Consider the following 25583-nt stretch of genomic DNA (forward strand, 5'->3'; position numbering starts at 1 on the left):
ATCAAAGTAGTTCACCAAATCTATGTGAAAAACATAAAGGATTAAGTATAAATGAAATATGTCTAGAAAATAAAAAAATACTACACTCTTTTTGTCCATTTTTAAAAGTATTTGTTCATGGGTTTTTAATACCAACATTTTCACTTGATTCCTGATGAATAGAGTACTACTCTCTCCCATCTTACCTCACTGACTGAAAACAAACATCAAATTAATTTATCATGAAATCATCTTTAGTGTAAACCATCCTGATTCACATTTGGGCGGTGCTTTTACATCATGTATAAAGATATCATATTATAAAGTATGAATTGCAAAAAACTGCTTATACAGTTTTTATTCATATCCTCTTCCTCCATCACACTGATACAAAATGATATTATAGTTATAGAGATAACCATTATACCTGTTACAGTAAGTGTGAACCTTTTTATGAGATTAGTTTAAACTGGGGTGAGTGGATTAGTATGACTTCGGTTAGTGTTGGGTGGTAGTGTACTTATGGTCGCTCCTGTGCGTCTCGGCAGAAGGTTAACAGCGCCATCTGCTGATGTGAGACACTAGTACTGGGTCAGTAAATGGAAGCCTCTCAAGGTTAACAGTCAATGGGAAATCAAACAGTTAAAGAGGGGATTTTTTTTTTTTTTACCCCAACATTGAGAGCATCCAATGGTTCCGGTACATTGTGTTGGCCTGCATTTATGAATGATCAGCTTTATCCTAAGATTAACCATTTCTATTCTGATGAGGGTGGTCTCTTCTGGGAGGAAAATGCCCCCATTCGATGTGCACCTGAGGTGCATGATATTCCGAGGCCCACACCAGCCAACTGAATACCTGAAGAAAAATTTGACCTGACAACCCTTCACTTCTCTCATCAATACGACAAATAAGGAACATAAGGATGAAGTTTCAGAGACTTGCAGAATCAATATTTCATTTACACCAGTCCATTTTTATCTAAAGTTAGCCTGGGAATTCCCATGCTGCTTTGCGCGTGATTTCATTCTCATTGCAAAGTCAGCCTTAATTGAATTCCAATTGGCTTGAATTGGAGTTACTATCTAAGTGCCTTGAGATGACATTTGTTGTATTTGGCGCTATATAAATAAAAACGAATTGAATTGAATTGAAACCACCGCCCTTATTTTTGCCAGAGTTTGGGAACCAATCACAGAACGGGGGGCAGCAAGACGATGACGACGTCTGTGCGCTACACCGAAGCTTGTAGAGTGTTAATCCAACATGACAGCGGACACAACGTTACCGTTCGATGCAGCCTTAGAAAGTGTTTTAAGTAGCTTAGAGCGCAAGTTTACTTTTATTTTACTTTTTTTCTTCTTCTTCCTGGTCGAATTTCTGTCGTCATATGGTATAAGTGATACAATTGGCTATGAATCGTGCGCAAAGCAGCATGGGAAGAACCAGACGCCATTTGATAGACATTCGTAGCGCCCAATAAACAGCTCTAGGCATTCGGAAACCACGCCTCAAATACGAGAAAATGCACACCTAGTTCCCAGACCACCATCTCATTGAGATTGTGGACGCGTCGGCCAGGCTAATCTAAAGTGGTAATTTTAGGTCCATCAAAAGTAGGAGTTAAATATTTCAATTATTTTTTTTAAATCTATCTTTTGATATTTCCCATTATTTTGCAGTTTAGCTCTTATAAGAACCCTGGATTGAGAGGCAGGCCAGGCCTGAGTGAATAAAATGTTCCCAATGGGTTCTCCAATTTATCGTTTAGTTAATCCTCCATCAGCTTTATTAAAGCACGGCGGGATAGCCGTACAGCATGATCAGAATGAACTGCCACTCACATGTGGCTCAAATCCCCACAGTGCAAAACTGTGAGCAGAATGTGTTTAGCAGCTAATGAGGGCCAGTTGCTGCTAGCAGCTGCTGAGAAGAGATAAGAAAGACGAGACCTTCAAAGATCAGTCAGTCAGCTAAACCAAAAGAAGAGAGGTGAGGTGGACTCACAGGCCAGAACTTGACTGAGGTTTGCTTAATTTGCAATAATGAGAAGAAGAAATGTTCCTCAAAGAAGCCTGATTCTGGTGTTTGTATTGGAAAAGTATTGAAGATGCTGAAAACATACAGTAAATACAGTATATGGACATGCAAGTAAAACTACATTGAACTCAAGATCCCAAGAAGAAGAACGACAAGAGAAATAAAGCATCACAGATAATGTGTCATGTGTGTCCATGTAGTTTACAAGACAACTCTATGAAATCTAAAATGATAAATGGATATAATTCTTTTCACATAGAAAAGCTTTTTGTTAAAAGAACTGAGCCTTTGAGCAACACATCGCTCATTGTCCGTAGTAGCAACTTGTCTCCTGTTATACTGATGTTTCACAACAATTTCAAAGTCTCACATTGAGGATGTGGTTTATTCTCAGTGGTGACAGAAACCAATTGAACCATAGTGTGAGTGTGATGGGTGTTAACTCCAACATGTCTCCAAAGGACCTTCCAAAGCTGCCTCGCTCTCAGCTTGATCACCAGGCCGTGAAGGAGACAAAAGAAATGGGAAAAGAACCGTGTTGTGAGACATTGTGGGACAGTTTTAATTCATTTTGCTCCCTCTGGTCGTCCAACAACAGACTGCAGGGTCCAAAGGGATCAAAGGGAGCAGTGGATGATTTATTACTCGAAAGCAGGAGGAAGGGGACTCCTGACCTCACGGTGACAAACACGTTGCAGCTAAAGGTGCAGTTGTACTAGTATGGGTCACCTCCTGAATGAGGTAGTACAACTGGACTGATCTGGACCCAGTTGCATTTTGCAAGGTTAAGTAAGAATTGCATACCAGTGAATGATATTGAGGGAAATTATTAGCTTTAGATGATTCTTTGTCACAGCTGCAGGTACAAACAAGCTTTTTGTAAATAAATGAAGAACATATATCTGTAATGAGCTCCAGCAGCTTAATTCATAATCCATAAAAACTGGGAAGTGGTCTTGATAGTCCACAGAAGACCAGACTCACTCTGACTTATGTGATAATAATAATACTACCATTTATTTCACGTTACTTGTGATTTTAGCAGTCGAACTTAAAAAATCCTTGCTGAAAAGAAACAACCGGGAGTCTTGTTTCATAAGCATTTTTCAGTCATTTAACAATTTCTTGTGCTCTCTCCAACAGTCTCTCACTGTGTGAACACCGCCTCAGAACCTGGTCTCTGCTTTCTCTTCCTCTAAGAAGGATTTCCCACAGACAGTGATGGCTTTAAACTCCTCTGAGATCTCCAGCAGGGTCTTTCCTTTAGTCTCAGGCAAAAGGAAAAAGGAATAAAGGCTACCCAGCAGGCACATGCAAGCGAACAGCGTAAAGCAGTAAGAACTGAGCCCATTCTGTGGGAGGAAATTGGAGAGTGAGGCATCAGAGTGATGCAGCGTGGGGGCAGTGTGATACTCAGAATTCTGTGGATGTTAAAACGTGCTGCTTATTTTCAGGTCAGTCGTACTCACGATAAGGAATGGAAAGATCAGGCCCAGCATTGCGAACAAGAACCAGCGCAGCAGCCCCATGAGGACAAAAGCTGACAGTTGATTAGACTGGATGAAGAGCTCACTGTTGAGCGTAGCTGTGGCTGCACCTGTATGAACCAGGGAGATGAGACGGGGTTGAATTTATACATACAAATATCTTTTCTCAAACCATGTCAGTGTGCAATGTACTCAAATCCCTTCATTTAGCACTCAGCTACAAACTGCAAAGCACATACCAGGTCCTCCACAAAAGAAGACGATGAAGAGGATGATCAAAATAGCAGTACCATATGGAACCCACTCACTTAAATCCTGCATGAAAAAAAAACATATTTCATGAGTCATTTTTGCTACTGGCAGTACAGAAACATTTTGATATACTTTGGGCTCTCAAGCTACAGTAGTTCTACAAGATGTGTTGCGTGAAGTTTGCCTTCTCTGGTAAAACAGATTTGTTTTCTTTGAAGTTACACAATATTGTTACTGAGATATTTCATTCGTGAGAATAGAGTCAATAGAGAGCTCTGCATATCAAATAAAACAGCTTTTCTGCGTAACGACAATGTAATAACAAAAATCTTCCTGAGTCCTCCTGTCTACCTTCAGGTTCAGCGTGATGGTGACCAACACCAAGCATGCAGACATGAGACCATACCCGCCCCAGAGTAACACCCTCCTCCCTATGTGCTCAATCAGAAGACCCTGTTAGGAAGGAACGCAAAGGAAAAATTTTCATTTAAAAACCGTGCTTGTATTACCTATCTGTTGGAAAAGTTGAACAGTGATGGCAATCAAAGCAAAGGCCATGCGCTGAAGATGATACTTCAGCACAGATGAGCTTTTTGCAGGTTGAGGGATTTACTCACACAGGAGATGGAGGTGATAATTTCACAAACTCCGAGACCCAGAGTGATGTAACGGATCTTGTCTTTAGGTATATTTGCCTCCAGGAAAATGTCAAAAGAGAAGGTGCTGATCTGGGAAGTGAGATGATAGATGTAAAGATACTAGAATTAAATCTATAAACCAGTCTTTCCTGTTTCTTGACCAAAATCAATAGAGCAAAATCAAAGTTTGGACATGACATACTATACTATATCTGTCAAACACCTAACTGAGGCCCATCCTCACCGCAGACATGCCTGACATCTGGTTGCAGCAACAGATGGTGAACATGGTAATGAGCTGCCATCGGACAGTCCTGTCCCTCAGCAGCTGCAGAGGGCTCTTTGTTGGGGCCGCCTCAATGGCAAGCTGCTCAGTCAACATCTCATCCATTTCCTGTTTGTACTCACCTTGTCCCCACAGACTCTGGAGGGCTGGAGGGACAAAAACCAGAGAAACCACGGGTGAAAGTGATATAAAACAACCGCACAAAATGTGCTTCTCCATTTGTATGGACATGAGGAAATATACCCACCTGTTTTGCACGCCTTCTCATCGCCTTTCTCTATGAATAAATATCTGGGAGCCTCAGGGAAAAAAGGCAGAACCATAACCTGAACAACAGAGAAACATGCAGGGACACAGAGGACAAAGTTCCACAGGTCCTCACGTCCGAGGATCTCACTGGAAAAACAAAACGTTGAGGTGTAACTTGGTTTTATTCCTTTCTTAGTCATCATTTTGGTGTAGTACTTTTTGTCATGTCTGGGTTTTAACTCATTTTGCCCACAACAACTCTTCAAGCCTTAACCTTTGCCTTCTTATATAGGTATGCTGAGAGTGGGTGCATACCTTAATCCAAAAAACTGTCCAGACAGTTTACCGAGCGACGTAAAAGTGGTTGATGTCAGAGTCACTGTGCCTCTTATCTTTCTGGGTGAAATCTCCCCAAGATACATTAAATGGAGGCTTGCTCCTAAACCTGCAGGACAAGGTACAGTATACGCCAGCAATGAGTGCATCCCTGTGCAACATCACTGAAATACCAACAGTAAAAACAAAATGAATTTAAATGGACTGTGTAATAGTCCATTTAAATAGCTTACCTGATGAGTACCCATACAGAATCCTTGCCACGATTATCATTTCAAAAGATTTGACCTCTTTACTCGTCAGCATGATTCCAGCTCCAACAATGGAAATAAAGCTGTTGCAGATAATCGCCCTTTTTCTGATGAAAGAACACACGTAACTTCAGATAATTTTAGACTACATGACTTAGTACCACATTAACAGGGCTGTTATACAAGAGGTGTCCGTGAGGACACGAGTGTTCAGTGTGGTGCGAAATAACTAAATGCCTCATCAGAGTAACAAAAGGTCATATCCTGTCTCCTTCTCACCGCCACTCATAACTCCACCAGGAGTGTATACATGCAGTCACAGACACCACTAGAAACACACCATGGTATGTATTAAACCAGAGAAACAAAATGCCACCTCCATTGATGAAGCAACAATATGACTTCAAAGACACATATTTTTAAAGCTTTAGAAATTAATGCAAAATTGTTATTTTGGCTTTTTTTGTTTCGAGTACATAAACTCGATCAATACATTATGTTAAGCTTTCCCTCTGCTGCCACCCTCAGGAGTATTACAGTAATTACAGGCATGCAGACTTATGCCAGTAAGAAATATCTTCTTTTGCCTCCTTGTCACCGCCACCTGTCATTTTACATGTTGTCACAATCACCACCAGACATTTAATATGTGCCACCTGGATGATTACACACCTGATGGTGTAATCAACAGCAATGAGAAGGAAGCCAAATAAGACCCTTTGGGCTTATTTGTATCACAGAGGTTGTACAGATGACCATGCGCCCAGCTATTCATTGATTCATCGTGAGCGTGCATAGCACGTTCACCTGTGTGGAGCACGTGTGTTTACACAGTGGGTCAAAGCTGGCTGCTTTTACAGGTGCACAAATTCTAATTGGCCTCACCTTCCCAGCCTGCCTGAGAAGAATTTGACACTGACAGCCCCAAAGAGTCCCCCGACAGCATACATGGAGACGATAAGAGACCAGATCATGGTGACCGTCTGTGGAGATGGCGGCTCGTCATATCTGTCATACCAGCTGCTGTTGATGAAGCGCTGTATGTACTGCGGAGAGGTTTAAAAACAATAGTTTACAGCCAAAATGCTCAGAAAATGAGGTGAAAATGGAATAAAATCCAGTGTCTCACAGGTGAGGGAGAGCTCAGTCCTGTGTTATGGTAACCAGTCTGAAAACCTCCTCCAATGCCCAGAATGATGATGAGGAACAGAGCGTTGCCATGGGTCTAAAGAGCAGATTGAAAAACTTTAAAAAATATGTATTTTCAACATGTTTGGCTGCGACACATGTGAGGCGATTGCATGACGATGTAAACTTTCTTCCATTTCACCTTCAACTGATAGGTTATATACTACAAGGGTAAAACAACACGTCAGACAAATCAATTTCAACTTTGACCTAAACTTTTCAAAATCTCCCTTATTCCAGTCATTAAGGGAATGCATGTTTTTAACATCATAAACAAAAGAGCTGAGAGAAGGATTCTGGTTTGGAGATTTTTATGTCAAACTAAATATTAAGTGAAATCGTGATTATTTTTCACTAGATTTTTCAGCCTTAAGTGGGAGACATTTTGAAAATAACTAAGAAACCGACAAAGTGCAATGACTCAGCTGAAACTGTGGTTTAAATGACTCACTACAAAGCCAGTATGACCAGCCAATTGTCCAGCTGCTTGTGTAAAACAACATGTTAAGTTGTTCTTACAGTTTCTTCTTATGTTAAACTTTGCTAGAACTCAAGCTAAATGTCATATTAGTATAAGAAATGTTGTCTATGCTGGATTTTTACACAAATAGGTTCCCTATGCTACCTATTCTTCCAACATTTACATGTTTGCATATTAAAACAATACTGAGCGTGTCGCAAATTTGGCAGAAATCAGTGAAAGCCTACCAGGTGCTGGAGCAAAGTTTCCATTTTCTCTTTACTGGCGTGGACCTCACAGTATATACAGTGTGTTCACATTGCACGAACTCTGTTAAGAGTTCCGGGCTGGTTATCATTAACTTCTCAGACTGAATATTAAGTAAGTGGCAGTCCCATCCTGACAAAGAGTCTGTCCAGTGGACTGATGTTATTGTTCAAACCTGTTTTGATCTACAGTGCACGATGTATTCAAACTGTTCAATAAATATGGACGAATTTCAGAGCATGAAGGGCAATGATGCAAACCTAAGCTGGACACCCCAGCTAAGTTTTGTTCTGATCTAACATCCTTTGGGGGACATTGCATTGGGAACAATTATTAGCTGATACAACCACATGGAAAAGGTAAATTATTTTGGGAAATCTTTGTCAAACACTACAACACAGACTGCAAATGCAGCCTAAAACTTTACTGTGCAAAAAAAGAAGCTTTATGTTAAACCCATCCAAGCAGCTTTGTTCACTTCTCTGGCTTCTGAGATATCTAGGATGGACCCCAACTCCATGGAAATGTGTATTGCGGTCAGTTTAATCAATATTCTAGATCTTTTTCCCTTTTTGTCTTTCTTTTATTTCCTTCTTATTTCCAAATAGGTGGATGCCGTATGCTCTGGACCAAAGAAGGAAACGGACCATTCAGACTGATATCAGTGATGGTAAGGGGTTACATCAGTGTGATTAATGCTATGATGGCAGCCTCATTGTAGATAAGTACTCTAAGATTTTAGAGGAACCACTGCTGCCTTTGTAACATATGCTTTTTCAGCGATGTCCATCTGTTTTTCAACAAAACAATGCAATGATGATGTTTCACATCTTTATATGTTTGGAATAATGAGACAAATGAACTGCATGTGGACTTTGTCTAAAATTATGGTCATAGTTAGGGTTATGGTCAGGGTTAACCATAACCCTAGATCCACAATGCCAGAACAACTTTTTGAACCATCCCAGTCAGACGTTTGAACACACTTCTAAATCAACTGGTAGATGTGTCCGAAGTGTAATTTATAAACAAATCTGTCCCAAATACATTCATTTTTAAGGACGTGATATACCCACACAGAAAAGTAAAGAAAATACAAACAAAATCCTCTATACTGTAATGTACGATTTGTGGATTATATGCATTATGAATAAGCCAAACCCAGCTTTTTCATTGTAAAGTAGTCAGGCACTTGAGAATTACAGTTTGAAACATCAGAAACATCAACAGAATCAAAGGTTTCCTCTCCCAAAAAGACCAGGAGAAACTCATCCATGCATTCATCTCCAGCAGACTCCATCACTGTAACGCTCTTTTAACTGGACTTCCCAAAAAGAGCATTAAACATCTGCAGCTCATCTAGAACGCTGCTGCTAGAGTTTTAACCCGGACTAAGAGATCTGAACACATCACACCAGTTTTAATATCTTTACACTGGCTTCCAGTCAGTCACAGAATAGATTTTAAAAGCCTGCTGATGGTTTACAAATCCCAGAACGGTTTAGGCCCAAAATACATCTGTGATATGTTCAGAGAATATAAACCCAACAGAACTCTTAGATCCAAGGACTCAGGTCAGCTGGTCCAGTCCAGAGTCCAGACTAAACATGGAGAAGCAGCATTTACCTGTTATGCTGCAAACAAGTGGAACAAACTGCCAGTGGAGATTAAACTTTCACCAAATGTAGACATTTTTAAATCCAGGTTCAAAACATTTCTTTTCTCACATGTCTATGCATGAAATCTGAACGATATCTTTTCATTTATCTGGACTGTTGCTTATTTTTAAATTCATTTAAATATTTTAATTGTTTCTCTTTATATTATTTTGTGTATTTTTGATGCTTCTTCCACTCCCTGCCACAATGCTTTTATTTTGTGTAAAGCACTTTGAATTGTTTTGTACATGAAATGTACTATACAAATAAATTTGATTTGATTTGATTTGATTTTGACTGCACACATTCTCTAATTCTACAATAATGCACAATAGTGGGATACTTTTGTGCGGTATGCCATTTTAGCCATGACCCTGGCGGGCTTCACAGTGAAGGTGTCGTCGATGCACTTGACCAGCAGGGGGCAGTGATCATAAATTGCTCATTACATGTCAGGCCGGGATCCGCTCTTTCCTCTCCTCGCTGACAGTGGCGCCGGCGGAAATAACACCGTCCAGTGTTTTCCGTAGTCATCGTTGACTAGCTGCTTACAACGAAGACTGGGTTTGTCCACACAAAGAACGCTTCCAGTTTCTGTATTTGCTTTTTTATTTTGAGACAAAAATGCCGCTTGAGAATCTGGAGGAAGAGGGCTTGCCCAAGAACCCTGATCTGAGGATAGCACAGCTGAAGTTTCTGCTCACAATGGACGGTCACCGACAGGATGCTAAAGTAAAGACGGAGCTCATGGACGCTATCAAAGCTAACAGTGAGTTAGCCTTTCACATCGCAGCGTTAGCCCACATAGCCTTTTCATTACACACACACACGCTCTTCCAGTGTTGTATATTGTTACAGTAGTAATACACTGTGTGCTTTATTATACCAGAAATGCAGGTCAAGAAAAAAATAATAAAAAATAATAAATAAATCACGTTTATGATAGTTGTATTTCGAGAAAAGTAGCGTCCGAGCTAACGACATTAGCATACGTCAACCAGTCAGCAAACGTTTACAAGTTCTGTTAAGCAACTTTTCCAGATATTAGTAGGCTAGTTTTCATGTGTACAATGTCCATTTTATTGGTATACCTTTGAGTTTTATCTATCATTTCAGTTGGGAAAAGGCAGTTATTAATTATTCGTTGTTAATTTGTAGGTCAACCTAACGGACAGGTCTCTGTGGCACATTAAACATGAGAGTCGTGAGGCTGTTTTGGAGGGTTTGATTCACATTCGTCATTCAGTGAGCAACTAATTAAACGACTCTTTTTGCTTCAGACATGGCCCCGTATTATGAGGCCCTGTGTAAGGAGCTGAAGTGGCAGCTGGACAGCGAGCTGCTGAGCAAGATGAAGAAGGCCAACGAGGAGGAGCTGAAGCGCCTGGATGATGTGCTGGAGGATGCAGAGAAGAGCCTGGGAGAGAGTGAGATACGAGACGCCATGATGGCCAAAGCTGAGTATCTCATCCGAATTGGAGACAAGGTGAGATATCCCAGCAAGGACGTGTAAAGTGGAACTCTGTGGTACTTTTAAAGAAAAGCTTCAGTCAGCGTTGCCCCTCACATGCACTTGAGCCCTTCTAAAGTAAGAAGACAGTATTTTGTTGTTGGAAGGAAAAAATGGGGATGTAAATCCCATTTCCTTCAACCGATCTCCTCCACTTAGGTCCCAAACATCGACTCCTGTCTGCTCATTTGTCTGTCATTTGTACATTTTCTATTTTCAAAGCTTATTGTTTGGGGTTTCCTGTCCTGATGCTTTGTTTTTCTTTGTCAACTTGTGTTTCCCCTTCTTTTATAAAAAAAAAGACCTTTTTAAACAAACCGATTTAGTTTGTTCCATGTTTTCGACATAGCTGTCTGGGAGCACCCAGTATCTTTTGATCCACTCAGAGTTGAATTACCCTCTCAAATGAGTTATAGATTAACTATAATCTATAACTTCATTTTTCCCCTCCATGATCGAGGGAATTCCATATTTTTTTCCCCAAAAAATAGTCCATCAGTTTAAATTTTTTTTTTTAAAAGGCGGGGGTTTACAAAGCTAGAATGAAAACAAGCTGTTTTGTGTCATGTTTTTATTTTTTCTCAAAACAAAAAAAAGAAGCTAAACGACCTCCATAGTTCCATAGTTTTCTCCAGGAATTGTTGTATTAGTTAAAGTGGAGGGATTTAACTTTTGAATTTTATCTCGCAAAGCTTTTGCTACAAGATCACCTAAATTTAGTTTCTTCTGCTTTTCTCTTATGTCACTGTAGGAGGGCGCTTTAACAGCCTTCAGGAAGACGTATGATAAGACAGTGGCTCTGGGTCACAGATTAGACATAGTCTTCTATCTGCTGAGGATCGGCCTCTTCTACATGGATAGCGACCTCATTACACGCAATTCAGAGAAAGCCAAGAGGTAAGTTCTTCGTCATCTAGATTCTCAAACATCTCAACTGTTTCTCTAACGTACTCGGCTATCTCTTACGTCTCTGTTCTCTGCAGCCTCATCGAAGAAGGGGGAGACTGGGACAGGAGGAATCGCCTGAAGGTCTACCAGGGCCTTTATTGTGTGGCCATCAGAGACTTCAAGCAAGCTGCTGAGCTCTTCCTCGACACAGTCTCCACCTTTACCTCCTATGAACTCATGGACTACAAGACCTTTGTTACTTACACCGTCTATGTCTGCATGATCGCCCTTGAGAGGCCTGACCTCCGTGAAAAGGTAAGAGAGGCGCAAAACAGCTTGATACATTTCTTTGAACATGTGCAAGTTGGCAGCACAAGTGTAGTTAAACATATTTTCTGCAGGTGATAAAGGGAGCAGAGATCTTGGAGGTGCTGCACAGCCTGCCAACTGTCCGCCAGTATCTTTTCTCACTCTACGAGTGCCGTTACTCGGTCTTCTTCCAGTCTCTGGGTAAGCACGCTTTTTATTTGACGCCACTAATGCTTCTGATTAGGGTGCTTTATATAATAACCGTGAGCCTCTGTGCTGCAGCCACGGTGGAGCAGGAGATGAAGAAGGACTGGCTCTTTGCCCCCCACTACCGCCACTATGTGAGGGAGATGAGGATCCAGGCCTACAGCCAGCTGCTAGAGTCCTACCGCTCCCTCACTCTGGGATACATGGCTGAGGCCTTCGGTGTCAGCACAGAGTTCATTGACCAGTGAGTGTTGAATCCTGGAACGTTCAGGAGATGCAGGTGTTCTCGCCGGTGTTTAACCGTGTAACCAAACTACCAGAAAGTCTATTTGCCATGCTTTCAGTCGTGTTTGTTCTTAGTTATTTTCCTTCACTGGGTTTTCCCACGCAGAGGTGGGCTTCAGTCCCCTCGCAATCATGAATCGGATTAAGCGGTTATAGAAATGAATCTTTGGTGGTTTATTGGCTGTTACTTCTTAATCACCAACTCCTCTCCCACCAACTATCCCAAAATATTAAACATGTCGGATATTTAGTACATGAAGCCTCACAAAGCACAGATTACAAGCACTGACACACAGTGATTGAACTCTGATTACGATCAGATTTGGGCAATTTGTCTGAAATGGCAAACCATTTCTCACGTTCAGGCTGACTCAACCAATCTAATTTTTTTTTTTATTTCACAGGGAACTGTCCCGGTTCATAGCGGCTGGCCGTCTCCACTGTAAAATCGATAAAGTAAATGAGATTGTGGAAACCAACAGGTAAGGCTTCTAACGCTGGGAAAGTTAGTACTTCAGTGAGACCATCAGTAACTAAACTCTACGTGTTGTCCTTCCGCAGACCTGATAGCAAAAACTGGCAGTACCAGGAAACCATCAAGAAGGGCGACCTGTTGCTGAACAGAGTCCAGAAGTTGTCAAGAGTTATTAACATGTAACCATGGTGGCCATTTTTTATTACAGCAAGGGAGGCTTGCATTTTTCTTCTTGGTATACCCAAACCTGTTGGTTGTCTGGCAAAGTGACTCGTATATTGTGTATATAATAAAAACCTGTTTACCTGCTAACGGTCACGTCTCTCTCGGTTCTTTATTAGACGAACGAGCCAGAGCCATGATTTCATATAAATAACAGTATAAATTATTTTATTTACACAAACTTGTTACAAAACAAATATACTATACAATCTTTTCTTTAAATATCAATTCTAACCTATGTTTTGTTCATGAATTACATAGCAGCCAATACAAGTCCAGCTGAAAATGATTCTGATAATGTATACAAAAAAGAAAAGAAACCTATACACGCCTTTACATCGTATGAATGGTGGGTGTTTCTCTTCCCAGAGATGAACCGTGTACTCCTTCACATTCCAAGTCAATGGTGCGAATAAAGAAAACATCCTCACAACGTTTCCATGTACAGGAGACAAAGTTGAGTTTTCAGTGGAGTTTTGCAGGTAAATGTAAAAGTGTTACATACAAATCTTGTAAACCAGAGCGTGCTTAAAGCACCCACCGAGGCTAACAAAACCGCAGTGTTCTGGTCCAGAACTTTTGAAAAAGAATCAGATTTCTTTATTTAAATGAAGAAAAAAAAAAAAGTTTCATACTGGGCAGCAGACTAACTCGGGTTTTTTTTGTTTTTTTTTAACCACATTTAGGGTTCACCGGCAGATTTAAAATCAAACTCCTAAATACTTTGAACATTCAAGTAAGGTAAAACAACCCCCAAAAAAGAAATACTGTCCACAAACGGTCAGGGTAAAACAAATTCAGGCACTTTCTTAATTTGATATTTCCTTCAAAAGCTGCTAAACTCGTTCCTTAAAAAGCTCTGATTCAAATGACTCGTTTGGCAACGATGATGCAAGCAGTTGGACTGTTTGAAGCGTTCCTCTTCCTTGCGATGATTGCGATGTCCCTTCAGCCTTTTAGAAAAGAACGAGTGTTCCAATCAGGAAATCCGTTTAAGGTCTACACAGCTAACGACTCGAGTCCATGGAAACTTCAGACGACGGGGGCGCAGCTTCAAGCCTGCACGACATTTCAAAATTGCAGACTAAACCGAGTCACAAGTTGCTTTTTTTTTTGTGTTCTTTTCTCCTTTCCTTTTTGTTCCGTTGATTCATAGGCAACATAAAATGTCTTGTAAAAGCACACGTGATTGAGACCTTGAAAAGTGAATAAAGGTACCCTCTGTCGTACAGACATGCTACGGTGGCAACACTCATTTCCTCTTTAAAGGATCTAAGTACACGATTCATGAGATGCTTCAGCCTCTACATATAGGTGTATTGCATTGTATACACTTGGCAGTGAACCACTTCAAATAGTCAATGTTCTCTGACGTTTCAATTCTTTTTATTTTATTTTATTTAAACTAAATAAATAATGATTTTTGAAAATTGTACCAAAAATTCAGCGTGTACGAAAAATGCCTGTGCAAAAATACATACTTTTACTATGTACAATCTGTTAACAAAATACGTATTCTCAAGTAGAGATACTGGAATACTTGTCTGTTTACATAAGCTACAAGGGAGGGGGGGGTGGCTAAATCAAAGATTCTTTTTTTTTTTTTTTTAAATAAAGAAATTCCTCTACTTTTCCACACTATTTGACATCAGTGAGGGTCCCGTAAATCAACAGGTGTTGCCAAAAGTTTCGCGTGAAGCCATCTCCATGAACCTCGCACTGTGAAACTCCCCCAGAACCCCTTTAATAAAGCAAACCTCCCCACAAGCTGGGAAGGTATTGCCTGATTTAAGACTCCATTTTGACAATAGGAATAAAGTATAATGCCTGACTTCTCTGACGGACGTCCTCAACACTTCCCAACGTAGAGTCACGGCGAGGCATTGAAGCGCTCAGAGAAACATCCCGAGACTTGGGTAGTGGTTACAAACACGGGGGAGGGCGGGGGTGAGACAATCAAACCCACAGAAGACAAGTGACGTGCAAGTTTGTTCCAGTTAAGACGTACCATACCTGATTCCCTATTAAGTAAAAATAAAAACGTTACAATTCACATCTGCCCAGATGCAGCTGAGGATTTCACACAGCTGTATGGGTAAAAAGGAGGCAAGCTGTGGCTTTAACAATACAGCTTACGCAGATTTTCCTCATATCCACAATGCACCATCACTGCCTCACGAGCAAGACTCCCTTAAAACAAACAAAAAAAAAAAAAACAACAACATACAGGTAGTTGGGCAGCTTGTGGCTAGCTATGTGGACAGCTAAGCAGAGCCGGTGGAGAAAGTAGATATTTAGTGCTGTTCACAGTTAGGGGTAGGTCTACTGTGGCTATCGTTTTTGCACGATGAAAAGATTAAGGAAATGAACAGGCGTCCCATCAGGACCAGGCTATCTTTGTGACAAAAACATCAAGTGTCCTTTTCACATTTAAAAAGGACAACCATCTTCACCAAGTCTACAAGGACCCTTTGTAGTTCAGTGTAAAAAGCTCATAAGAAATCATAAAAAGGTAACACTTGCATAATTTTTCTGGGTGATTGAAGAATTAACCAGATCATCCACATGGGCTCGTCTCAGGAAACTGTATGCAACCCGAGGACACTGAACGCGTCGTCAAGAGTCATACTAACAAAAAAGCAAAACAACAAGCTGATTGTGTGTTGTTTAAGCTGTTGCAATTAAGTTTGCTCCTCCTCACGCTCTCCTCGCAAGGCTTCTTAGATCAGGCGCTGGGGGTGTATTTAAGTTTGGAAATTCCAGTAGTCCAGCAGTCTCTGACGTGAGAAAAATACTTGTACACAAACACACACTTACACACCCATTCTTCAACATTCATGGAAGAGATCGGCCTCTCCAGTTGCCCAGCGTCACGGCGGCTTGTTGCGGCAGCCTTTCACCTGAACCACAGGACCCACGAGACCCCACGGCTGTTGCAATTGTTCTTTCCACCTCCAACCAGACAGGAAGACCTCTCAGAATACTGGGACAAGACTTGTGTCGGGGGATTCTTGGCTCGCTCATTAGATGCCTGTCCCCAATCAGTGCGTGCCCCTGCTTGCCCCACCTTTACACACACACGCACACATACATACATACATGGCTTTGGGAAAAATAGTAAGGACCACATCTACTTCATTGGGCAGTCCAGATCATCTCCACCCTGAGGATTGTGGGAAGCTGAGGGTAATGAGGATTTTTTTATTTTAGAAGGCCTCGTGCAGTTCAGAGCAGTATGCAGACCGCTCTGGACTATTCCCCGCCCGCCTGCCAGCTCCATACACAGACACCGGACTCTGCTGTCAGGGACGAGCCTTTGGCTGGGGAACAAAAAACAAAAGAAAAACTTGTTAAAGTTGTTTGAACTGTTTTAATTCTCCTATGAATCAATTTTGATATTAAATCTTCATATGTGAATTGCACTAGACTAGAAACATCAGTATCTGACTACATGGTAACAGAATGGTCATATTATTGGTAATGGGATTATGGGGCCTGTAATTTCCTGGGGAAAAAATGTAATTAAAAAACTACAACCAACTGCCTACATGCTAGAGGTTTTGGGGACCCATGAAAATGCTAGCTTCACATAAAATAACTTGGGAATGCATTACATTTTGCTGCTTTTGTTTCATGGTGCTGAATGCGTGTAAGCTAGTCCTCTATAACAGCTTACTGGACAACAGACAAAACAGCCGTTGTTAATGTTTATATTAAAGCCTTTTGTCCCACAGTCTAAATGTCAGATTTGAAAAATGCCTTGGCCTATGTGATAGTCATAGTCTTGAATGCATACCAGTTGTTTTATTATGAACTAATGCACCCACTACTTTTAGACTCATTACCATATTTTTCGGACTATAAGGCGCACTTAAAAGCCTTTAATTTTCTCAAAAAACGACAGAGCGCCTTATAATCAGGAGCGCTTTATATATGGATTAATTCTGGTTGTGCTTACTGACCTCGAAGCGATTTTGTGTGGTACACGGCGCTCTGTCAAAATGTTTTAGTACGACTTTGGTAAACTACAAAGCCGCACCGCTTGCAGCATCACGGCTACCGTAGTCAGGAGCGTCGCGGAGTAATACGTACTGTGCTTCACCATAATATTACAGTGTGTGTGTATAAGGACCCCAAAATGGCACCTGTCAAGAGACACGCTTAAAGACATGCTATGCAACTTTTTCATGGTCATAAAATTGCTTGGCAATCATCAGTTTGCTTGGCTGACCCGTTCTGATGAAAACGGTGACATTTCCATCTCCATCTGGTGGCCCTAGCCCGAAACAGCGCTTGCAACTTTGCCTGTGGCGCCGCGTGCTTTGTTTACCTCTGGAAGTCTCGCGACACACGAGAGCCGAGAACTACTGCTTCACGGCAGGTCGTAAAGGGCTCTGAGCCGAGCCAGGTAGCCTGATAGACACACCCTCTCTCCATTAGCTGTCGACGGCTAAATTGAATGCGGTTAGCTTCTAGAGGTGAACATCGGTCCGGCGTTCACCGAATGGCGTGAGCTTCAAAGAAGGGAAGGATTCAAAACTGATGCCAAAGTGGCTCGTTTTTTATTGTAATCGTAAGTACATTATGCTCATATTTAGAAACTAAGTTTTTTTCCTAGACATAGTAAATGTGGAGCTATTGAACCTTTTTGGTGATCGTTACATTTTCCAAGTCAAAACTTGTGAAAACGATGTTTGGTTAGCAGCCATTGAGCTAACCACCGTTTTCATCAGTGGATGTAGCTGCTAGTATATAGACAAATGTTGAGCAGTTGCCATGTGCAGGTTAGACATCGCGAACCTCCGTCGTCTTCTCCAACTCTCTGCCAGTGTCTTGAAAAATAAACCGTAAATTGCCTCTGGTGGGTTTACGACAGTCTGGCTAGACTGTCGCCTATTTTCTACGGAGCTCCCCCTACAGCTTTGGGGTGTGTATTGCATGGTAAACAAACCCCGTATTACTGAGCCCTGCTTTAAGACGCGGACTTGAACTCAAGGCTATCAGTCACGCAGTAGAACATGGGAATAGAGCAGCTGCGAGAGAATTCAACATTAAAGGGATAGTTCGCCTCTTTTGACATGAAGCTGTATGACATCCCATATTAGCAATATCATTTATGAACATTGACTTACCCCCTGCTGCGTCCTGTGAGCCGAGTTCCAGACTAGTTTTGGCACTGACGAAGCTATTCCGGCTCGTTAGCTGGGGCTTAAAAAATAAAGCGTCTTGCTTCTCAAAACAATATGCGTTCAAAAGAGTAATACATTTGCTTCACAAAATCGTTCATCCAGAAAAAGTCAGACCTCACAATCGCTTGGCGCTATTTTTGCCTCCCTTCATATCAATGCGTTCCGCCACCTAGCGATAGCTGCACCTGTTACGGTGTTTACTGCTCGGAAGCAGGGGACTGCTCGGTCTGCACTTTGCACCACATTGATATGAAGGGAGGCAAAAATAGCGCCAAGTGATTGTGAGGTCTGATTTTTTCTGGATGAACGATTTTGTGATGCAAATGTATTACTCTTTTGAACCCATATTGTTTTGAGACGCAAAATGCTTTATTTTTGGGGCCCCAGCCAACTAGCCGGACTACCTTCGTCAGCGCCAAAACGAGGCTGGAACTCTGCTCACAGGACGCAGCGGGGGGTAAGTCAATGTTCATAAATGATATTGCTAATATGGGACGTCATACAGCTTCATGTCAAAAGAGGCAAACTATCCCTTTAATGAATCAATGGTACGGAAGTGGAGGAAGCAAGAAGATGACCTGTGCCAAGTAAAGAAGACCACACAGGTCTACGTGTTATGACTGAACAAGGTTGGGAGTTATTGTGAACAGGTTTAATAAAGTTTGACTGACTTATCTGACTGTTTTGTTACGCTGAATGCGCCTTATAGTCCAGTGCGCTTTATATACGAAAAAAAGATAGAAAATAGACCATTTATTGACAGTTCGCTTTATAATCCAGTGCGCTCTATAGTGTGGAAAATACGGTACTTATTATTTGTAATCATTTAAAAAAATGTGTGCGTGATCGATATGAAAGAGACATGTACAAGTTGCTTGTCTCATCTGACACCATCTTCAAACCTGAATGCATCCAATTCACAAACATCACCATCGAAGCCTAAAATCTTCCCATTTGAAAGAGAGCAAACAGGTCAAATTTTTGATGATATCTGATTTTGACTGTTAGAACTGACAGATAAATACATTTTCCTGATCACTGGTTTCAGTGAGCACCACATCTACTACCTGATTATCTAGACACTACATGTACTAATATTCTCTTGTGAGCACACTTTAACTGTCTGTAACGTAGCCAACAGATCAATTCCATGAATTCATGGAAGATGCTCAGTTAAACAGACACTACCTTTTAATTAAACAATTACAAAACCCACCTGATGTAAATGGGAATTGTTGGGTAAACCTGGTGTCCCTGGAATGCTTCGCCCATGCTTCCCGTGGATGTTGTTAATGGCAGGTGACTTGGCCACTTTGGGTCTACCTGGTCCCGGTCCACCTCCTGCTCCACCTCCTGCTCCTCCTCCTCCGAGCCCTCCTCCTCCACCTCCACTATGAATGCCACTTTGGGCAGAAGAGCTTTTGCGCTTCTTGCCCTCCAGGCGCCCATCTGAGGAGTGGTGGCTAAAGCTGGCGTGGTGGTCAGTTGCGGATGAGGACTGGTGGTGGACAAAAGGCCCCAGGGAAAGAGTTGAGTCACTGCTGTTCATCACCACACTCATACGTTTGATCGACTCTGCAGGGCTGCCTGAAGGAGGACCTCGTGCCGGTGGCCCAGAGGAGCCGCCGGCTGAACCTCCAGAAGGCTCTGCCTTGAGACTAAGTGAGTTGGTCCGCACATTGGGGCCACAGTTGAGTCCAACGCTGTGGACTCCACTGTGGGAGAAGGACAACGACGATGAGGATGACAGACCTAATGAGCTGTGGTGGTAGGCGCTCCCTGAGCTGCTGACATTTACACAGTTCTTCTTGAACGAGGAGGAGGAAGAGAAATTGGCATTGGAAGAGGAGGATTCAGAGGAGTTATGCGATGAAGAGAGGGCAGAGCTGTTCTTCCTCTTCTTCCCCGAGCTGAAGCTAGTGCTGCTACTGTTACTGTTAGCTCCAGTGCTTCCTCCACTGGTGGAGTTGGGCGTAACAGGTGCTGAGGAGCCAGAGGGGGTCTCTTTGGGCCTAAAGGATGACGATGATGACTTAGTAGTTCCGCTGCTGGAGGAACGAGACTTAAGCGCCCGGCTTGAGGCTAGGGAAGGAGCTGAAGAAGAGGAGGATGAGGACAAGTGGGCTGAAGGCATCTGCGGCGACGAAGACACTTGTCGGGCCTGCGTGGTGCCATAGGCCGGGTGCTCAGCCCCGCCCTGTGGGGAACTGCGAGCATTTAAGGTGGTCCCATAGGAGAGCACTGACTTGCCCTCGTAAGATTGGCTATAAGGAGTTTGGGGCAAAGTGGCAGGGGGGCCCAGGAAGCCTGAGGAGGGAGTGCTACCGTGGGAAATTGTGCTTGTCCTATGGGTAGGTGCAACAGAGGAGGAATTCTCCAAGGCGAAGGGGATTTTCCTGCGACGAGAGAAATCATTGTCCGTTAGATTTTACTGTCAAGTTAAAAGCCTTCACTGCAAGAAAACAGTCCCATATAATATCATAATGTAAAAAAGCCTGTCCATTACCCACCTACTTAATACAGCATTCATGTTGGGAATATTAAACGTGCAGACTTACTTCCACATCTGTGAGTTGACGTGCTTTTCCATCATGGTGGTTAGGGCACATCTCACTTTGTCCCATCGCCTGTCAAAGGAGTAACAGCCTCTCCCAAACAGTCGACTTCCAAAGGTACAGTACTGGGAAGACAAGGGGGGCTTGGATGAGAAAAACAATCCACAATCCTTCATAGTTTCACATTGTGATAGAAGGAAAAGTTGTCAGCGGCTAACGGCAGATTAGTAACACTTACAGCTGCCGGTCGTGGGTGATAACCTGAATAGTGACAGTCCAGTTTGTCAGAGTTGTCCTCGCGCTCCTCATTCTCCCCCTCATCGCTGGAGGGTCTGGAAAACCCATCGAGGGTAGTTTGTGGATGGTGCGGTGACTCGTGGACTACTGCAGGGTCTCCAGAGGAACCACCTCCGTGACTGCTGTTTAGTCTGATTAACACAAAGTTTGGTGGATTTTTTTAACTTAAACATGTGAAGTGTTTCAAAGAACCATAAAAATGGAATAAAATCAACAAAGATACTAAACGTAAAATTGTATGTGACACAGTACTTACCGTGGAAGACCAGGACTGTGAAATTTGGGCTTTCCAGGAGGCAAAGGCTTAGTGGCATCTGGGGCTGGGCCGTTGCCATGAGCCACCTGGTGGGCTTCATGGCCAGGGGCGAGGTGGGAGGAGGGGTGTGGGTCCCTGAGAGGGGCGTTTTGCTGGGAATTGGGTTGGTGGAGTTCTCGCTCCCTCTCCCGCTCCCTTGTTCTGTTCTTGTGCTCTGCCAGCAACGTGTCAAAACGCTTCCTTCGCCCTGGCACTGCCCTCCGCTGGCTTAAGGAATGTGTCTGTTAGGATGATGAATGGTGGGGGAAAAAAAAGACAAAGATTTTGGGTAGATACTCTCCTTTGTTTCCAATCTCAACACCGTCTCCATTTCATTCCAATTTGTACATTACAGATGCAGCTCTAGCTTTGACAATATGTGTGAAAAGACTGGGAAAATGTTAGTCACTTTATGTCCTGCATGTTTATCATAAAACCCGATTTATTTATTTCTTTGTGCTATACGATTCCACGGTTGTTTAAAACACTATTACACCGCTCAACATGTGATGGGCCACAAGCAGTTTTGCTTGGCTCCCGTCAGTAGAAAACCACAGAGGCTGCCTGTGTTTCTCAAGCACTGTCCTTCAATCTTCCACAGAGTTCTAAAGCGTACAAGCTTCTGTAGAGAAATTGTAATATTCAGCCTTTTAAGTGGGAAGTTGGGACAGTAAGAGAACTGTTGAGGAGCATTACAAGCTTTATACTTTGATACATAGCACACATATCTTGGGCGTACAGCACAAAGCAGAGCGGTTACCTTGCATGTGAGGGATCTTGTGCAGGGTTTCCGAGCGGTCATATCCACAACGCCACAGTGGATATCTGCATTGAACTCACGCTCTGCAGGCACAAGAGGATAGGGAGAGGAGGCATGTTTGTGACTTAATGGTAATTACTAATATGCTGTGGTAAATAATAGGTTCATCTTTATGCATAAAAGAAAGAAACGCACAACCGACGAGACAGAATGTGCTGTGTGAGAACAACAGCGGGGCGGCTTTAGCTCAGGTGACAGTGCGGTCGTCCTACAGCCACGACTCCAGCCAATACTAAATTTGATGAACCAAACTTATCAATCTCGACTGACTTTACAAAATCTTAACATAATAAAACTACAACCACTGTTTGCCTCCATTCCCCCATCCAACTGACCTGACACTTTCTTGCTAAAGTGGCGTCTGCTACTGGTGCTGCTGTCGTGCTTCTTCTCCGAGAGGAGGCCTTTGCCGTTGGGAATCTGACCAGGGGCCAGCAATGGAGGCTTTGGTATGGAAGGACAGTTAAGGCCTGCTTTAAGGGTTGATGATGAGGAGGAGGTCGTGATGGCGGTAGTGTTGGAGCTCACAGTGGTGCTAGAGGAGGATGTAGAAGAGGAGGATGAGGTGGTAGCAGGGGCAGATGGAGCCTGCAGCAGCTTAGCTGACGAGTCCACCCTCAGATGCATCTTCTCCACCTTAACAGCTGGGGTGAGGCTGGAAGAGAAGGTTACAGAGATGAAGAGGGCAGCAAGGAGCAAGCTGAGAGTTAGAAACAATGAGCCAATGCGCTGCATATGGTCAGAGACAGATGCGGACATATGGAAGGGGCTGAAATGAGAAAATATGTATTGTCATTTATTAAAGACTTAAACAACACTTAAACTTAAACATCTGGAAGACTAGAATATTACAATAAATACATAAATAATAAATTGCAATAAAATTGTATTAAATATAAGAAAAGAACCAACTACAAGCAGCTGCCAGGTTTTTCCCCAATTAAGTGAATCTGGTGTAGCATTTAACTTCTTTATATGCACTCAGATTCATTCATTCAGTGGGTGAACAGCCCCCGTTTACTGATTTGCAACACAATGATCTACCAGTATAAACGTTTCAATCATCTTGGCTATTCTTCATTATTACAACAAGGATTCTCATTTTTGATTTATGATCAATAATCATTACAACTGTGTTCAAGAGTAGTTTAGTCATTTAGACTCAGCGTTTAGTTCTTTTCAGCAGGTTAAAGTATCAGTCTCAGGGCTATTTTCTCCCTACTGAAAGTTCAAACCCTGTTAATGTTCAGTTCTTGCCTTGCAGTGATCTCTGCGTGTGTACCAGTGCTTCCATCTGAAAATTTAAGGAGCACCAGTTCAACATCTAAGATCCCTCCTTAAATCACACTTTTTATATTCGTTCCATCTCCAGAGCATTGCTGATTAAAAATAGCTTTGTTAAAAAAATAAAAACAACAATCTCATTGACTGCACATCGGTAGTCCTCATCTGGTACTGTTGTGATGACACCACGCTCTCTTTTCTCTCTAAATGCATCATCGTAAAGCATAACCCTAGAAACACCCAATCCTGTGCAGGCTGAAGAATCAGACTTACATTTTATCTGGCTGGATCGTCCTGAATGGGGCAAAGGGGGGTCTTCGCTGAATGCCTGGCTTCTCTTTGGTGGATTTGACGAGTTTTGGATTAGAGGACGATGATGATGAGGAGGAGGATAAACTAGAGCCGGCAGCCGAAGGTCGGCCAAGGATGCCTCCACTTGTCACTCCAGCAGCCGCGGTCCCCGAGCCCAGCCCAGGTCCAAGCCCACCGCTGCTGATTCGGTTTCTGCTCGTCACAGGGAAGGCCGACGTTGAGGCCGGCTTGCTGGCTGAACTGTGTCTTCGGTCTGTAGTGACAGAGTAAAGCAAGCTGGCATTAAAAACACAAGAGTTGACGCAACAACATTATCTGTATCAATCACTGTGACAGGCTAAACAGAATTATGTGGCCATGAGACAAGAGAAAAGACAAGACTTATGGGAACAAACACATCTTTCGCTGACATTAGAGAGTTACTTTCCTCAACAACAAATAAGGAACATTTGTGAATCATGCCTGTACAGCCTGAAATAGAACCAGCTAATGGGTAAAGAGCTTTATTTCCTGCCTGAGCTTTGTACAACAGCTGCTGTGCAAACTGATAAAAGACCGTATGTCAGAAGAAAAGGTTATGATGATAGTTGGTTGTGGAAGAAAAGCCAAAAATAGGAATAAGAAAAAATGGGGGGGGGGGGGGGGCGTCATTATGTGTGCATCCAGAACTAAAAGGAAGGAATCCCAGGAGACAAATCACAGAAACATTTGGTCTTCTGAGGAAGCTCTCATCCATTCCTATTTTTAGAGTAGGGTCCAAAAACAAAAGACTACAGGGCGGATTATAGTTCTGCGTCTATCGTCTTGACGTGTTGCTTTGCTCTGGTCGCGAACCACTTTTCATGTTATGGTTCTGCAACCTCGGTCTGGAATTTCTCGGGACGCACAGTAGTTTCCCCTTGCGAGAATTTCGGTGGGCGGTGACGAGAACTTTGGGGGCGCCGGTGGAAGTGTTTATCTTTCAAAAAAAAAAAAAAAAAGTGTATGCAAGCTATGGATCTGGAGTTGCTCGACATCGAAGAAGAACAGCTTCTTTTATTGGAGTTGGCGAAAATGCAAAGGAGGAAGCCACACAGACAACCGGAAAGGCACACCGAGGACCAATCACAGCCGCTTTTGTCTGCGCACTTCCATTGGTGGTCTGCGTGCGTCTGTCGCGTAGTCAGGATTTTTCTGAGGTGCTCGACAACGCGCGCAGAGCCTCTGCGTGGGGGAGTGGTCAAGATTTTGACGCTCGCAGAGTCTCTGCGTCCGAGCGTCAGAGGCTTTGCGTCTGAAGCATAAATCAGCCTTACTTCAACCTCTCAACCAAGTTCTGTTTGGAGTTCATTCACACATAAAGACATTTTTTTTGCCCCCAAGTTTCGAATCTGGACCCATAGCAGCTCCATACAAACACACGAGGGCCCCAAAGGTCGCACAGACAGACCAACACTCCTGCTGCTCTGATCATGCACGCTGAGATAGACTGACCAGGACACATAGACAGAGGTGTCTGCTGCCGAGTGCAGGAGACAGAGGTTGGACTCGAACCCCTTGTTGAATATTTTAGGGCATGAGCCCAACGGCAAAGAACAAAGAGATAAAAAAATAAATAAATAAATAAAAACAGTTGCCCACATGGAAGGTCAAAGGCCAAACAATCAAAGAATATACGGGTGCCTTCTCTAAAAAAAATCTAAATAAATAAAATACATAAAAAACATGATCGAATATCTGTTTGTTTGCATTTACTTGCGTAAGACTGGATCTGCGAGCAGACAAGTCTTTGCTTGACGTGCTCATTAATGAATGTATGAAAGTACAGATGAGCTTGCAGCTTCTGATTCTGTGGTGAGTGTCGC

At 42.6% G+C, this 25583-nt stretch overlaps 3 protein-coding genes across 4 annotated transcripts in view; 1 reads left to right on the forward strand and 2 right to left on the reverse strand.

Moving 5' to 3' along the window:
- Positions 1-3185: 3185 nt before the first annotated feature.
- Positions 3186-7465, reverse strand: slc2a9l1 (solute carrier family 2 member 9, like 1). Its single transcript, XM_075459974.1, has 12 exons — positions 7415-7465; positions 6648-6743; positions 6404-6564; positions 5501-5625; positions 5247-5376; positions 4930-5078; positions 4641-4828; positions 4376-4486; positions 4110-4211; positions 3746-3821; positions 3489-3616; positions 3186-3371 (listed from the first exon to the last, which is right to left on the reverse strand). The coding sequence occupies exons 1-12, from the start codon at positions 7436-7438 to the stop codon at positions 3186-3188; spliced, it is 1476 nt and encodes a 491-aa protein (XP_075316089.1). The 5' UTR covers positions 7439-7465.
- Positions 7466-9584: 2119 nt separating this feature from the next.
- On the forward strand, positions 9585-13077 carry psmd6 (proteasome 26S subunit, non-ATPase 6). Its single transcript, XM_075462038.1, has 8 exons — positions 9585-9860; positions 10372-10577; positions 11353-11498; positions 11585-11804; positions 11891-11999; positions 12081-12249; positions 12695-12772; positions 12852-13077. The coding sequence occupies exons 1-8, from the start codon at positions 9716-9718 to the stop codon at positions 12946-12948; spliced, it is 1170 nt and encodes a 389-aa protein (XP_075318153.1). The 5' UTR covers positions 9585-9715; the 3' UTR covers positions 12949-13077.
- Positions 13078-13158: 81 nt separating this feature from the next.
- Positions 13159-25583, reverse strand: part of atxn7 (ataxin 7) — a 28757-nt gene continuing 16332 nt past the window's right edge. For both annotated transcript variants that reach the window (XM_075460428.1, XM_075460429.1), the window contains 8 exons: positions 23701-23992; positions 22479-22798; positions 22084-22166; positions 21285-21565; positions 20970-21159; positions 20735-20856; positions 19393-20572; positions 13159-16307 (listed from right to left, as the gene is read on the reverse strand). In XM_075460428.1, coding sequence (XP_075316543.1) covers positions 16290-16307; positions 19393-20572; positions 20735-20856; positions 20970-21159; positions 21285-21565; positions 22084-22166; positions 22479-22798; positions 23701-23992 — 2486 coding nt within the window. In that variant the 3' untranslated portion in view covers positions 13159-16289. The remainder of the gene's footprint in view (positions 16308-19392; positions 20573-20734; positions 20857-20969; positions 21160-21284; positions 21566-22083; positions 22167-22478; positions 22799-23700; positions 23993-25583) is intronic.

The sequence above is a fragment of the Odontesthes bonariensis genome, chromosome 3, assembly GCF_027942865.1.
Source record: "Odontesthes bonariensis isolate fOdoBon6 chromosome 3, fOdoBon6.hap1, whole genome shotgun sequence".
Classification (NCBI taxonomy): Eukaryota; Metazoa; Chordata; class Actinopteri; order Atheriniformes; family Atherinopsidae; genus Odontesthes; species Odontesthes bonariensis.

What these genes read in the sequence shown, in the direction of transcription:
- slc2a9l1 (XM_075459974.1), bottom strand. Translation starts at nt 7,438, where the DNA reads ATGGAAACTTTGCTCCAGCACCTG. An exon ending in AGATGTCAGGCATGTCTGCG is followed by an intron (nt 4,487 to 4,640) that starts GTGAGGATGGGC and finishes CTCACTTCCCAG; the next exon opens with ATCAGCACCTTCTCTTTTGA. An exon ending in TGATCTTTCCATTCCTTATC is followed by an intron (nt 3,372 to 3,488) that starts GTGAGTACGACT and finishes TTCCTCCCACAG; the next exon opens with AATGGGCTCAGTTCTTACTG.
- psmd6 (XM_075462038.1), top strand. Translation starts at nt 9,716, where the DNA reads ATGCCGCTTGAGAATCTGGAGGAAGAGGGCTTGCCCAAGAACCCTGAT. An exon ending in TCATCCGAATTGGAGACAAG is followed by an intron (nt 10,578 to 11,352) that starts GTGAGATATCCC and finishes ATGTCACTGTAG; the next exon opens with GAGGGCGCTTTAACAGCCTT. An exon ending in AATTCAGAGAAAGCCAAGAG is followed by an intron (nt 11,499 to 11,584) that starts GTAAGTTCTTCG and finishes TGTTCTCTGCAG; the next exon opens with CCTCATCGAAGAAGGGGGAG.